Genomic DNA, 15,318 nt, shown 5'->3' on the forward strand with positions numbered 1-15,318 from the left:
TTTTACTTCTGTTGCACTATACTTAGAATGTAGATGTACAGAATGAGCAATCGTTATCTGCAATACTACAACTTTTTTTTTGAGCACTCATACCAGTCCTCATGCGACTAGCTGCTGTCAAAATGCAGCAAACACTAGCTTTGGGTCTCATCCCATAACTTACTGTTTGTACAAATATTCTAAAATCTGAAACACTTCTAATCCCAAGCATTTGGATAAGGGATAATCTACACTTGGAAAAGTCAGAGTATAAGTTACCAGTTTACATGTTTCATAGCAACCCCACTCATGCATTCAGGTTGGCTGTTTCTTTCTCTCAGCACTAAAAAATGGAGAAAAATCCTTGTAATGTTTCACACTCAGTAAGATTCTCCTATTTTAATGTATAAATATACTTTTTAGAATCAGTCTCAACCATGAAAATTCACGTTAGAAAAGTTAGGAGCTAACATTCTATGTCTGCATTCGAAACATCTGACAAAGCTTTTTGTTATTGAAGTTTATTTAACAAAAAGTTTAATATGAAAGTGTACATGACCCAATTTTCAAGTCATAGTTAAACAGGGCTTCTGGAGGGAGGACATAGATTTCTCTGCTGAACAGCCGTTATTTATACTCGTTCTAAGGCTTCTAACATGATGATACTGTTTCCTCGTATTACCTGGAAAGAGAAAAGTAAATTTCATTCAGTAGATAATTTCTACCAAATCATTAATAGATTCTCCACATTACATATCAGTTTGTGAGACTTTTTTTCAAGTCATAGGGTGACCAAATAAATCTTTTAATCCTGACATGAAACAGTATACTAAGTCCTTTGGAAGAGATACATAATTCCTTTTCTTTTGGGGGTACAGGGGGTACCAGATATTGAACTCAAGGGCACTCAACCAACCACTGAGCCACATCTCCAGCCTTATTTTGTATTTTATTTAGAGAACGGGTCTTACTGAGTTGCCTTAGCACTTTGTCATTGCTGAGGTTGGTTTTGAACTCATGATCCTATTGTCTCAGCCTCCTGAGCTGCTGAGATAATAGGCGTGTGCCACTGCATCCAGCCAATAATTACTTTTTTTTTAAAAAAGAGAGTGAGAGAGGAGAGAGAGAGAGAGAATTTTTTAAAAAATATTTATTTTATTTTTTTTAGTTCTCGGCAGACACAACATCTTTGTTGGTATGTGGTGCTGAGGATTGAACCCTGGCCGCATGCATGCCAGACGAGCGCGCTACTGCCTGAGCCATATTCCCAGCCCCAATAATTACTTTTTGAGATGCCAAATCCCCACTGATTCAATTTACCTTTTAAACTTACAGGACTCAAACAATGCACAGTCCTATCCTTCAGATCTAAAAATCAATGGGAAAAACAGGCAAAGAAGGGTATATATGTCAGTACACACATATGTGAAAAAACTTAGGAGGGAATTTGTGCAATATCAGCTGGACCTACTTAGGAAAGTGGGTAGAACTTCGACAGGGTAAATTCTCAACAGAATGAGGATGAAGACAAAGTATAAGGGAATAAGGAAAGAATCTAATTTGAATGTCACAGGAAAGTCATGAAGGAAGGTGGAAACCAAGATACTTGGTATCCAATCTTAAAAGGTCTCAAATGCCAATCTTAAAATGGAGGGCATTTAACTGACAAACCAATAGTTTGCCAGTTAAAATAAAACTTAATGATTAGAGGAAAGACAATAACAGTCCTGGCAACAACGTATGTAAATATGAATGAAGGTGCTTAGAGGCAGGAAGTTAGAAAGGGCCCTAGGAATACAGTGCCTGACTTAGTAAATATGCTATAAATAATGATAAGCAGGATATTTATGAGAACATAGATGAAATGGTGATAAGTAAATTCAAGAGGGATAGAAAAACAAGTGGAAATTGGAAGGGACTGGAAATAAGAAGTCTCTGATGGACTTATGGATCATGAAGATCTGTGGATCACAGACCAGTGAAGTAGAACTGAAGAATGAAAGGACAGGAGTGGGATGATAAAAAATGTGATTATCGAAGTGTTTATTAAAAATAGAGGCATTTTGGGCTGGGGTTCTGGCTCAGTGGCAGAGTGTTTGCCTACCATGTTCGAGGCACTGGGTTCAATTCTCAGCACTACATATTAATGAATAAAACAAAGGTCCATTGACAACTTAAAAAAAAAAAAGAGCTCTGCACAAGACTGGAAGGTACACAACAGGTGTGAGAGAGTGTCTCAGAGCCTGGGAATTAATAGCAACTAGTATGGTGAAAGATGTCAAAGAATTAAAGAGCGGATTTAAGAGAACAATGCCCTAAAATCGGTAAAGAGGACTAAAGGAATCTGTGACTTTTAGTAAGTTAGGGAGAGAAATGTAGAGAGCTAAACAGTAAGTTTACCTAGTTTTTAAAATTCCTGGCTCTATTTTAATGGTGCTGGGAATAGAACTCAGGGCCTCAAGCGTGCTAGGTTAACTGCTCTACCATGAGCACATCCTTTTTTATCCCCCTTTGACCAACAGATGATGAAAAATCATTGCACTGATCACAACATGAAAAACAACTAGCTTTCTTCCTTCCCAGTTTTCTCATAAATTTGTCCATGTCGGACACTTCTACCCTAGAAGTGGAAGGTGATAAAGAGGTTATTTTAGAAAACTAAGATTTTCTGATCTGAGAACCTCATCACATAGTATTTAGGAATAGGCTACTTGTTGAACACCTTTGCCCTTCTTCTTCTGCCATATGTTCAAGACTCAATTCTACCAATTAACCAGAAACATCAGATCCAGAATCAATATCCCTCCTTTTGTTAAGTGTTGCTTTGGCTTGCAGCCTCTTCACAGGGCAGTTGTCTAATAAGATGATCCTACTACAGCACAATTCTTACACACACATACACAAACACAAAAACATACATACAAAATTTTAGCAAGAGCTCCTGAAACATGCAGCATCAAAATACACAGAATTTTTACTATATTCTTTGGGGGACCTGGAGCAAAGTCATCCTATCTTCAGGAAATAAGACAGGTGATACTGCCAAGAGCTCTGGGGGAGGAGGGCGTTTCAGAAGAGGACAGTCGACTTATTAGGTAATTATCCATCTCCTTCTCAGAATGAAAACACATATGCATGAGTATGCGTGCGCAAACATTCACACAAACACAAACACACACACACACCTTCCCCTCAGAAAACACAATGGATCACTGACTTGGACAAGATAATATGTCTCCTTTGTTAAGAATATCTGAGGAAAAAAAAATTTAACCTGTTTCCCTTCTTCCTACTTTAGAAGTCAAAAGTTCACTCCCATTTTTGCGTTTTCTTTAAAATGTTTGTTTATTAAATATAATTGGTGTATTATCATCACTGTGTGAAAGTGATGACTCAGCTAAAAGAATTACTGTCTACTGAGAAAAAACTTTTTTTGGTCACATAATATTTGAAGTAAAAGAGCTGACTGCCTAACATAGCAAGTAGGTACTCATTATTTAAATTACTTGAGATAACATTGCTTTTAACCAATTTCTCTGTAAAGAAAATTAAGTCCAGCAAGATTCAGGGGAAAATTGACAGAAAGACCCATGATCCAAGTTCAATTCCTTATATGATAAAATTCTAATGAGCACACGATTATCTGGAAACAAACAAACAAAAAACAAAAACAAAACCCTTCTCAAATTAGAATCAAAATTTAGATGCCAAAGATGTTTCTGAATCATTTGTTGAGATGCAAAATATAATCTATCCTCTATTAGAATGAAGATTTCCTAACTTTTAAGAAGGGCTAGAAGGAAGCTTGGGAGTATGTATTTTTTATTTTCTGTGGCACTGGGGTGCTCTATCACCAAGCTACACCCCCAGTCCTTTTTTTTTTTAAAGAATTTTTTTTTTTTAAAGAGAGAGTGAGAGGAGAGAGAGAGAGAGAGAGAGAGAGAGAGAGAGAGAGAGAGAGAGAGAATTTTTTTAATATTTATTTTTTAGTTCTTGGCGGACACAACATCTTTGTTGGTATGTGGTACTGAGGATGGAACCCGGGCCGCACGCATGCCAGGCGAGCGCGCTACCGCTTGAGCCACATCACCAGCCCAATCCCCCCAGTCCTTTTTTAAGAGTCTTACTAAATTAAATTGCCCAGGCTAGCTTCCAACTTGCTATCCTACTGCCTCAGCCTTCAGAGTCACCAGGTCATAACAAGTGTGCACCACTGTGACAGTCTTTTGGTGAGTATTAGAACCTGGTTGTTAATGATTCTGTTACCCAGAGACTCTAATACTGTCTGGGGGAAAAGAGGCTAGGCTACAATAATTGCTGCTCCAGAAATATTAGGAGTCAAATTGGTAAGAAAATAGGTTTTATTCAAAGCCATCTTTGAAGGAAGATAGAAACTTATATGATTTCATATATTGCCTTTTAAATCCTTGAAAATAAGTAGGAGAGGAGCTGTGCAATGAACATATATGCATTTTTAGTTAGCCTGTGCTAGACAGGACTGGGCAGCAAAAGGGGACTGTGGGCAGGCCTCAGCTCTCCTGTTTCTTTGGCACCTGTCAGGGTTGGGAGAATTGTAGCCCTTCAGATTTCACTCTCAGCAGGAGGAAGTTCCTAGTTTGGGGGTGGTAATGGGGGTGCAAATTCAGTATGTTTTAAAAAAATTTTTTTTAGGCATAGATGGACATAATTTTAATTAATTATATTTATGTGGTGCTGAGGTTCGAACCCAGTGCCTCACATGTGCTAGGAATTGCTCTACCACTGAGTCACAACCCCAGCCCAAATTCAGTAGTTTTAATTCCACTATATTTTTATTCGACACAAGCTCTAGGGGTATGTGTCTGAAAGGTAGAGATCAATTTGCTGGAAAATTTGGGGTGTTGTGCAACCTGTTTTTCAGTCAAGTCTACTGATTTGCTTTTCAAAATGCAGTAATGGAAACACATCTGAGATAAGTACTAACATAAACCTCGCAATGACTAAAAAAAAAAAACAAGTCATAGCCAAGAGTGGTGGTACATGCCTATAATCTCAGCTGAGTAGGTGGCTGAAGCAGGAAGGCCACAAACTCAAAAGCACCAGAGATGCAGCTCAGTGGTAGAGCACTTGTCTAGCCATGTTCAAGACTCTGGGTTCAACCCCCCAGGACCACAATAAAAAAAACAAAATACAGGCGAATTTGTCAAAACTGGGTTTATCCTTGTCCCTCTAGTGCTCAAACTTTAAGGAAAAAACCAAACATTATATATCCACTGAGCTGGGAATATAGCCCGGGGTCCAATCCCTAGCACAACAGGGAAGAAGTGGGAGGGAAAAAACCCAACCCACCAAGGCTAACCCTTACTATTTCTTGAGGTCAAATTTCGTTTTTGTTTTGGGGTACTGGGGATTGAACCCAGGGATGCTCTACCACTGAGCCATATCACCAGCCCTTTTTTATTTTAAGACAGGATCTCGCTAAGTTGCTGAGGCTGGTTTTTAACTTGTGATTCGCCTGCCTTAGCCTACTGAGCCCCCTGGGATTACAGATGTGTACCACAGTGCCCAGCCCTTTTATTTTTAAGATGGGATCTCGATAAGTTGCTGATATTGGCTTCTAGCTTGTGATCCTTCTGCTCAGTCTTTGGAGTCCGTGGGATTACATGTACATGCAATTGCACTGGGTTCTTTGGAGGTCTTTATCACCTTTTACAAGAAATTTAGGCTTTTAGACCAAAAACTATGCAACCCCTAGATGACAAGATAGGGTTGATATTCTAGCATATAGACACAGGCAACAAATTTCTCAATAGGAACCTAAAGCTCAGGACATAATGCTGAGAGTTGGTAAATGGGATGGTGTCAAGTTAAAAAGCGTCTGCATGGCAAAGGAAACAATAATGTGGAGAGAGAATATACACAATGAGAAAAATCTTTGCTAGCTACTCTTCTGACAAAAGATTATAAAAAACTCAAACCCCCCAAAACCCCACATAACTTAATTTATAAATGGGCAAATGAATTAAACAGATACTCCTCAAAGAAGAAATACAAATGGCCAATAAATATATGAAAAATGTTTAACATCAGCAATTAGGGAAATGCAAATCAAAACTACACTAAAATTTCATCTCATACCAGTCAGAATGGCAGTCTTCAAGGATATAAACAATAATAAATGCTATTGAGGATGGGAAAAAAAGGAACACTTTTACATCTGTGGTTCGACTGTAAATTAGTATAACCACTATGGAAATCAGTATGGAGGTTTCTCAAAAGACTAGGCATGGAACCACCATATGACTTAGCTACACTACTACTTGGTATTTATCCTAAGGAATTAAATCATCATAGAAATACATACCCATATTTATAGCAGCATAATTCACAATAGGCAAATTATGGAACCAGCCTAGGTTTCCATCAACAGATGAATGGATAAAGAAAATGTGGTATGTATACACAATAGAGTTTTACTTAGCCATAAAGAAAAATGAAATCACGTCAAATTTGCAGGGAAGTTGATGGAACCTGAGACCATTATATTAAGCAAAATAAGCCAAACTCTGAAAGTCAAGGGTTGTGTGTTTTCTCTTATATATGGAAGCCAGAAAGGAAAAGAAAGGTGGTGGAGGTGGGAATCTCATGAAAATCAAAAGATCAGTAGAGGAAAGGGACTACAGAGTAAAAGGGGAAAGTGCTAGGGAGTGATACTGGCCAAAGTACATTGTTATATTGTGTGCATGTACACATATGAAACGAGTCCCATCACTATATACAATTATAATGCACCAATAAAAACAAAACATTCACAAAAACACAACACCAAAACTTTCTTTGGTAGCCATATAACTCTGGCCTAATGAATATAGGAATGTTTACCCTAAAATAAAGAGTCTAACACACACTCACCCCTTCTTTTCTCCCATGTGAATGGCTGCCATGATTATCCCTTGCTACTTTTAAATTTTGGGTGTGATAAATCAGAAAATTAAAGTTAACTACGTACACAAATAAAATCTCAAGGTCTATCCCACACCGATTGAATCAGACTCTGCATTTTAATAAGGTGCCCTGGGGATTCATATACATATTCAAGTATTACTTTACTACTTTATTGAAGAACTGATTATAGGTCTCTCTTATAAAGTTAAAAAATGATTTTTAACAGCTATTTCATGCTACAGGACCTTATAAGATTTTGTGTACTTGAAAACTTATTTTCAGGTATGATAAACCAAAAAGGAAATGGGAAGTCTTAACCTTCCCTGATATTTGCCTTTTATGGGGTCAATACTCTAACTACAAAATTTACCGTAAGGGAACAAAATACATATTCTAAAGCAAAAATGAAATCTCTAATGGAGGTCTTCTCTTTACTTACCACCATTCCAATATTGTTCTGTTGTCCACTAGTTGCCATCTCCACACATTCATCTATTACAAGATTCATGAAGGGATCAAATCCCCGCAATATTCCTTGGACATGTCTGCCACCATTTAATTTCACTATAAAAAGGGAAAAAAGTTTTAATAAAACCATCCATTAACAGCCATTCGTTACTAACCAAGTATGATAAGACACAGGTAGCTGAGATGTTTGACCCACTATCATTACTATATGTCAAACACTGGCCTAAACATTTTATATTTAGTTCTACATTTTAATTTGTAAGAACCCTCAACAGAATAATATCTTTATCCAAGGGCACTGGAACTGAAGTTGTAAATTAATAAGCTTTAAGGTTAGTTTGTCACAGCTGAGATTCAATCAAACTAAAGACTGCTTACCTATAAAGCCTAATGCTCTTAATTCCTATGTACTTCAATTGATGGCATGGGTCAGATTTTTATTTTATTTTTAAATATTTTTATTTCTTTATGTGGTGCTGAGGATCGAACCTAGTGTCTCACACTGCTAGGCAGTGCTCTACCCTTGAGCCACAACCCCATCCCCTTTATTTAGGTTTAACAAATAAATTTTTCCTATATATTACCAAGAAACAGAGTAAGCGCTCCTTGTCTAAATCCTTTGTGGCTTGTTTTTAAAAACTTTTTTTTTTTTTTAGTTAGGTGGACAGAATACCTTTATTTTGTTTATTTATATGTGGTGCTAAGGATCAAACCCAGGGCCCCATAAGAGCTAGGCCAGTGCTCTACCGCTGAGCCACAACCCCAGCCCTGTAGCTTGTTTTAAAACGAAAAAAAGGTTGATGAGTTGAATTTTCAAATATTACAGCACAGAAAATTTCTGTTAATTTTATCAAAGTGAGGAAGGGCTTATATTAAATTATCCAAAATCTTAAGTGCTATTAGAAATCAGGTAAATAAAGTTGTCTGGTTAATAACATTAAGTAGGTTGATAAACCTACTTAATGAATGGATGTGAATTAGAGGTTCTGTGTGCTTAAATTTTTATCAAGTGGCTCCAAACACTGGACACTAAAGATACATGTAAAAAGCAACTGAATAATTAAAAAAAAAACCAAGACAAAGCAACAAACTTACATGATAACTTCTTGTCCATAAATCTGAAAAAACAAAAGGGTAAAAATTATATAACTGTTTCAAAAATTTTAAGCAAAAACAAGCACAAAAGTATGTACAATTAAAATAATTTTAATAGGACATCCATAGCACAAGAGTTAATAACAAGAATCAACAAATGGGACTTACTTAAACTAAAAAGTTTTTTCTCACCAAGAGAAACAATAAGAGAGGTAAATAGGGAGCCTACATCATGGGAACAAATTTTTACTCCTCACACTTCAGATAGAGCCCTAATATCCAGAGTATACAAAGAACTCAAAAAATTAGACAATAAGATAACAAATAACCCAATCAACAAATGGGCCAAGGACCTGAACAGACACTTCTCAGAGGAGGACATACAATCAATCAACAAGTACATGAAAAAATGCTCACCATCTCTAGCAGTCAGAGAAATGCAAATCAAAACCACCCTAAGATACCATCTCACTCCAGTAAGATTGGCAGCCATTATGAAGTCAAACAACAACAAGTGCCGGCGAGGATATGGAGAAAAGGGTACACTTGTACATTGCTGGTGGGACTGCAAATTGGTGCGACCAATTTGGAAAGCAGTATGGAGATTCCTGGGAAAGCTGGGAATGGAACCACCATTTGACTCAGCTATTGCCCTTCTCGGACTATTCCCTGAAGACCTTAAAAGAGCGTACTACAGGGATACTGCCACATTGATGTTCATAGCAGCACAATTCACAATAGCTAGACTGTGGAACCAACCCAGATGCCCTTCAATAGATGAATGGATAAAAAAAATGTGGCATTTATACACCATGGAGTATTACGCAGCACTAAAAAATGACAAAATCATGGAATTTGCAGGGAAATGGATGGCACTAGAGCAGATTATGCTTAGTGAAGCTAGCCAATCCCTAAAAAAACAAATACCAAATGTCTTCTTTGATATAATGAGAGCAACTATGAACAGAGCAGGGAGGAAGAGCAGGAAGAAAAGATTAATATTAAACAGAGACATGAGATGGGAGGGAAAGGGAGAGAAAAGGGAAATTGCATGGAAATGAAGGGAGACCCTCATCGCTACACAAAATTACATATAAGAGGTTGTGAGGGGAATGGGAAAATAAACAAGGAGAGAAATGAATTACAGTAGATGGGGTAGAGAGAGAAGATGTGAGGGAAGGGGAGGGGGGATAGTAGAGGATAGGAAAGATAGCAGAATACAACAGTTACTAATAGGGCATTATGTAAAATTGTGGAAGTGTAACCGACGTGATTCTGCAATCTGCATTTGGGGTAAAATTGGGAGTTCATAACCCACTTCAATCTAATGTATGAAATATGATATGTCAAGAGCTTTGTAATGTTGTGAACAACCAATAAAAAAAAAAAAAAAAAAAAAGAAATCCAAAAAAGGTTCTTAAATTTGATTGGTTTCACTTTTTTCATAACATGTACAGTTTCTTGCGTGGACAGTATAAAAATATACAATATAAAACTTCATAAATATAAAAAACATCAATAACAGCAAATGTCAATATTTTTAATGGTGTTACTGAAGTATAAATTACACTAAAATAAGATTCGATCATTTTATGTTCACAGTGAGGTTATCTTTAGTGAATGCCTGACGTCATGTTATCAACATCACAATAAAAATATAAAATATTTTCATTAAAAAAAAATTTGCTGAAATTTATACAATTGGAATAAGAAGTTTAAAATAGTAAAAATCTTATATTATTGTAAAGGGTGATGGATCAAAAGGTTACCTAAATTAGACATCATACAAAATAACAAAATTTGGGATGGTGCAAGACAATAAAACAGAATGTGTAGACTATATTAATCTACATTAAATTGAATCTTTTTTTAAAAAAATATTTATTTTTTAGTTCTCGGCGGACACAACATCTTTGTTGGTATGTGGTGCTGAGGATCGAACCAGGCCGCATGCATGCCAGGCAAGCGCGCTACCGCTTGAGCCACATCCCCAGCCCCTTAAATTGAATCTTAAATGTGAATTTCAAAAGTATTACTGTTGTTCAATACCATGTTGTTGCTTCACTAACCCAATTTTCAATGACTGGATTTTATAATCAAAACAGAAAAACGAAAATCTGGTTATGTTCTGGTTATTTCCAAAATAGTAATCAAACTATATCCAATTCAATAAGTATTTAATTTTATACCTAAGATAATAAGTAGTATTGTCTTATTTAACCTATTAAGTCCCAAGATTTCAATTTTACAACTTGCTCAATGAAACTGACAGAGGTTCATTAAAATAGGTCAGAACTCATAATCTAGAGATTATATTATTACTTAATATCATATTACAATTATATTTTTATCGCAATATAACTATGCACTTATTGAAGTAGTTCCACCCCACCTTGGGTAGTCCTGGGAATTGAAGTAGGGGCACTTTACCATTGAGGTACACCCATAGCCTTTTTTTTTTTTTTTAAATTTTTTAGTTGTAGATGGACACAATTTCTTTCTCTTTCTTTTCCTTCCTTCCTTCCTCCCTCCCTCCCTCCCTCTCTCTCTCTCTTTCTTTCTTTCTTTTGCTGAGGATTAAATCCAGTGCCTCACATGTCCTAGACAAGCACTCTTCCACTGAGCCACAACTCCAGCCTGTCCAGCTCTTTTGATTTGAGGTAGGATTTGGCTAAATTGCCCAGACTGGCCTCTAACTTGTAATCTTCCTGCCTTGGCCTCTCAAGTAGCTGGGAAATTATAGGTATGTACTACCATGCCTGGCTATATCTAAGTTTTATTTTCCCCAGTACTGGAGATTGAACCCAGGGCCTTGTGTATGCTAGGCAAGCTCTCTACCATCAAACTACACCATAGCCCTTATATTTAAATTCTTATAGGTGTTTCACATCTGGGACTTTGGGACAAAAAATAGGTTAATATTAAATCATTAAGTATTAAGGGCAGCTCTCAACACAAAACAATAAATGTATTCTTTTGAAATTTCAGTTAAATAAGAAAAATCCCATCTCAGTAGGATAGTATGTGAACATTAAGCCATGCAGCCAAATCAATTCCTACCACTTTAAGTTAAAGGCCAGTAAATATGAAATTTTGTTCTTTTTTTTTGGGGGGGGAGTGGTGGTGCCCAATCCCAGCCATTTTTGTTTTTATTTTATTTAAAAAAACATTTTTTTTTTTTAGTTGAAGATGGACACATACCTTTTACTTTATGTTTATGTAGTACTGAGGATTGAACCTAGTGCCTCACACATGCTAGGCAAGCGCTCTACCACTGTGCTACAACCCCAGCCCCCAGCCCTTTTTATTTTGAGACATGATCTTAACTTGTGATCCTGGTGTCTCACCCTCCCAAGTAGCTGATATTACAGGCATGGTACCTGGCCCATTAAAAAGAAAGAGAAAAAAAAAATCTTCTTCTTTTTTTTTTTTTTAATGGTACTGGGGATTGAGCCCAGGGCCTTGCACATGCTAGGCAAGTACCCTGCTATGCCCCCAGCCCCATTCAATTTTAATGTAAAGGTATCATGGAAGAATTCAAAGATAATAACACATGGGGACTGACTGTAGGCAGGAATAAATACATTTACAAATAAAAATACATTTATTAAATATAATGAATAAAATCATACATTTTAGTAGGACCTATGTTTAGCAGCATATTATAACAAGAGCTCGATTCTTTCTTCTTTTTTAAAAAAAATATTTCTTAGTTATAGATGAACATAATACCTTTATTTATTTATGTGGAGCTGACAATTATAGTTTACCACCATTTTACAGACAGGGAACCAAGGCTCAGAAAGTTTAAGTAAATTGCCCAAAGTCACCCAGTTAGTGAGAAAGTGTGTGCAACACAAACAGTTCAATTTGACTGAAGAAAAAGACACTCAAATATCAGTGGTTGTTAAGATTTGATGCTTGGAGTTTAGGTGGAGGGACTCAATGCTAAGATATGAAATCTGGACTTTATTTTGCAGACAGTGGTAAGTTGTTAAAACACAGTCAATAATTGGCAAGACTTATCTGGGCACCAAACTTTAAGATGTGGGAGGGTCAATTAGCTGGGCCAGGGTATTACACCCTCAGCATTACTGACATTTGGGTTCAGATACTTCTTGGTTGTTGAAGGCCATCCAATATCTTGTGGGATGTTTAGCGCATCCCCAACCTTGACCCACCAGACGCCGGCAGCACTAAACTCCTCAGCCCCTCTTAAGAATCACTGAGAAATGTTGAGCAGGAGAAGAATACAAAGATAGAAGAAAGTATCTGCAGGAAACTAAAGAAAGAAGAAATCTACTCATTTGCAGGAATACCTGATAGGATTTAACAATTCATAACATCTAAGAATGAGAACTAGTTTCATTCTCTGAAATTCTCAAATATTTGTTAAGAAACAGGAAGGAAATCTAAAATTACACATGAGAACAGTCCTTTTGCTTTTTAAATAATCACCATTTTACCAGTCTCTGATGAATTCAGATACCTACAAGACTTCATTCATCAGCTCACCAACAAAATAATGTTTAAATAAACGTTGTCACAAAAATCTCTATTCTTCTTAATGTTGGAACTTATGGTTTAATAATTTTTCTTCTTTTTTGCTGTACTGGGATTGAACCCTAGGCCTCGCATGTTAGGTAAGCACTCTACCTCCAATCTTATCCCCAGATAATAATTCTTTAACAAATTCAATTAAAATACACACGGATTTGCACACAGTAGTTGCTTTGATAAAAATGTACATTTAAATACAAACGCTTCCTTATGTCTATCTTTTTTTCAGGACCACTAAAAAACAGATTATACAAAAGGCAGATTATATGGCTGTGCAATCCAATTAACACATGCAGATAAAGAACGATGTATAAATTACTACTTGGTTATAAAGAAGACAAGTACTTCGTAGACAGGACATACGTTAAGTTCGGGCAAAAAGTTTTGCGGAGGTTAAGCTTTAAACCGGGAACTACTTAAAGACATCTATGGTGATTCTACTAGGCGCAGAACAAAACTCCAAAGGACTAGCCTTTCTTGGTTAGAAAAATTAATGTTCTCACACAATTCTAACACCAGAACAAGATATAACACCACATTCAAGTTTAACTTAATTACAACAGGGCAAGAATGTATCGAAACAGCACGTGGTACCCTATTCATATGTAGGATTTCTTTCTTTCTTCTTATTTTTTAAATATTTCTTTGTAGATGGACACGATACTTTTATTTATTTATGTGGTGCTGAGAATTCGAACCCAGGGCGAGTGTTCTATCACTGAGCCACAACCCCAGCCCTTGTAAGTAGGATTTCTATGTATGAATTACAAATGAACTTAAATTTAAAAAGGAGAAAGAAAAAAGGAATGGAATTTCTTAGTAAAAGCTCAAAGAAATAGTTATGCATTTTTGTCTTTTCGATTGCCCGGGCTTCCGGCTCGAGAGCCAGACCCTGGTGTGAATCCCGAGGGGCTTCAGGTCCGAATAAGAAATGGGCAGAAAGGGGCCCAAGCCGGTTCGGCATACTCACGCCAGTCACAATGGCGGGAAATGGAGAAGACTTAAAGAAACTTGGGGCACGCATGGAAGCGGCCCTTTCCGTGCGGACCTCACACATACTCACTTTTTCAGCTCGGGAGGATGAGCCTTGCTCATATTGTCTACTCTTCAAGCTCAAAGCCGCTTTGAATCGGAATTGGCGGCCTCCTTCACGCTACCGCGGTAGACTCGGCGTTTCACGATTGACGTCACCGGCCCGATAGCCAATCGTTGGTCGGTAATTTTTACATCTCACCTCGCGATACTTACAGGAAGTCCAAGCACGTTGGTCAGGCGCCGGTTTCCGGTTACGTCGTGGGCGATTGGCCTTGACGGAGAGGAGGGGCCTTGATTGTTTCCTTTTTGTGAAGTTGAGGTCAGGTGTCTGGTTCTGGGTAACCCCGGCCAGTTATGTTTGTGGATCATGTTGCTTATTTTCTTTATATATGCCGAATGGAAATGAGTTCTGGAGGAGTGGGCCTATATTTCTTTGGCAGGAATTACTACTTTGTTCCTGGGCTTCCCATAACACCCAAATTAATGATTTAGAAGTAAGGCTGCTGGGTCTGTCTCCAGGAATTTGAACCTAGAGCCTTGGAATGTGGTCCCTATTGATGGCCCAGTAATTCTTTCTTCTCTCTCTCTCTTTTTAAATTATTATTTTTAGTTGTAGATGAACACAATACCTTTATTTATTTAGTTTTTTTTTTTTAATGTGGTGCTGGGGATCAAACCTAGTGCTTCATGCATGCTAGGCAAGCCCTCTGCCACTGAGTCATAATCCCAGTCCCCAGTAATTCTTTTAACACTGCCTCCAGAACTCCATTCAATGTACCACGCACCCAATCTATGAAACGCAAAGTGCAGCGTAGATATTCTCTAAGGAGGTATTGATTTTCAACATCAAGTATACAAGTCTAAAAAGTGGATTCCCATTTGTTTTCTGTTGTTATCCCAAACAGTAAAATCCAGATTAAAGTTAAATGCATTCCTAATGTTCAGTATAGTAAAGACAAAATACATCATATATTTGATGTATGATGGTACTCAAAAATCCTAGGCACTGAATTTTCTCTTGAAGGGTCATAACAATGTAGCTTTTCCATTACTTGCTGTTACTGTTGAAACTAGAAACTTGACATATGGTTTTTTTAGTTTCTTTTCTTCATTAATGGATTTCAAGTCATCATGTCCTAGCCTTCCCTCTGTGAATTGGTCCTACATCTGAACATATAATTAATTTCCACTCTTCCATACATCTTAAAAAATTTCACACATAATGAGAAGAAACATACTAAGAAAGTGACAAAATCA

At 37.1% G+C, this 15,318-nt stretch overlaps 1 protein-coding gene across 1 annotated transcript; it reads right to left on the reverse strand.

Moving 5' to 3' along the window:
* Nucleotides 1-413: 413 nt before the first annotated feature.
* Snrpg (small nuclear ribonucleoprotein polypeptide G) lies at nucleotides 414-14,221 on the reverse strand. The gene is made up of 4 exons (XM_026405135.2): nucleotides 14,090-14,221; nucleotides 8,467-8,489; nucleotides 7,343-7,467; nucleotides 414-661 (listed from the first exon to the last, which is right to left on the reverse strand). The coding sequence occupies exons 1-4, from the start codon at nucleotides 14,119-14,121 to the stop codon at nucleotides 611-613; spliced, it is 231 nt and encodes a 76-aa protein (XP_026260920.1). The 5' UTR covers nucleotides 14,122-14,221; the 3' UTR covers nucleotides 414-610.
* Nucleotides 14,222-15,318: the final 1,097 nt, after the last annotated feature.

This window comes from Urocitellus parryii, chromosome 12, assembly GCF_045843805.1.
Source record: "Urocitellus parryii isolate mUroPar1 chromosome 12, mUroPar1.hap1, whole genome shotgun sequence".
In the NCBI taxonomy this organism is placed as follows: Eukaryota; Metazoa; Chordata; class Mammalia; order Rodentia; family Sciuridae; genus Urocitellus; species Urocitellus parryii.

Bases quoted from the DNA above. Each gene is read 5' to 3' on its own strand.
- Snrpg (XM_026405135.2), bottom strand. From the start codon at position 14,121: ATGAGCAAGGCTCATCCTCCCGAGCTGAAAAA. The intron at 8,490-14,089 runs GTGAGTATGTGT...TTGTTTTTTCAG, and splicing joins CATCCTCCCGAGCTGAAAAA to ATTTATGGACAAGAAGTTAT. The intron at 7,468-8,466 runs GTAAGTTTGTTG...CCCTTTTTATAG, and splicing joins TATGGACAAGAAGTTATCAT to TGAAATTAAATGGTGGCAGA.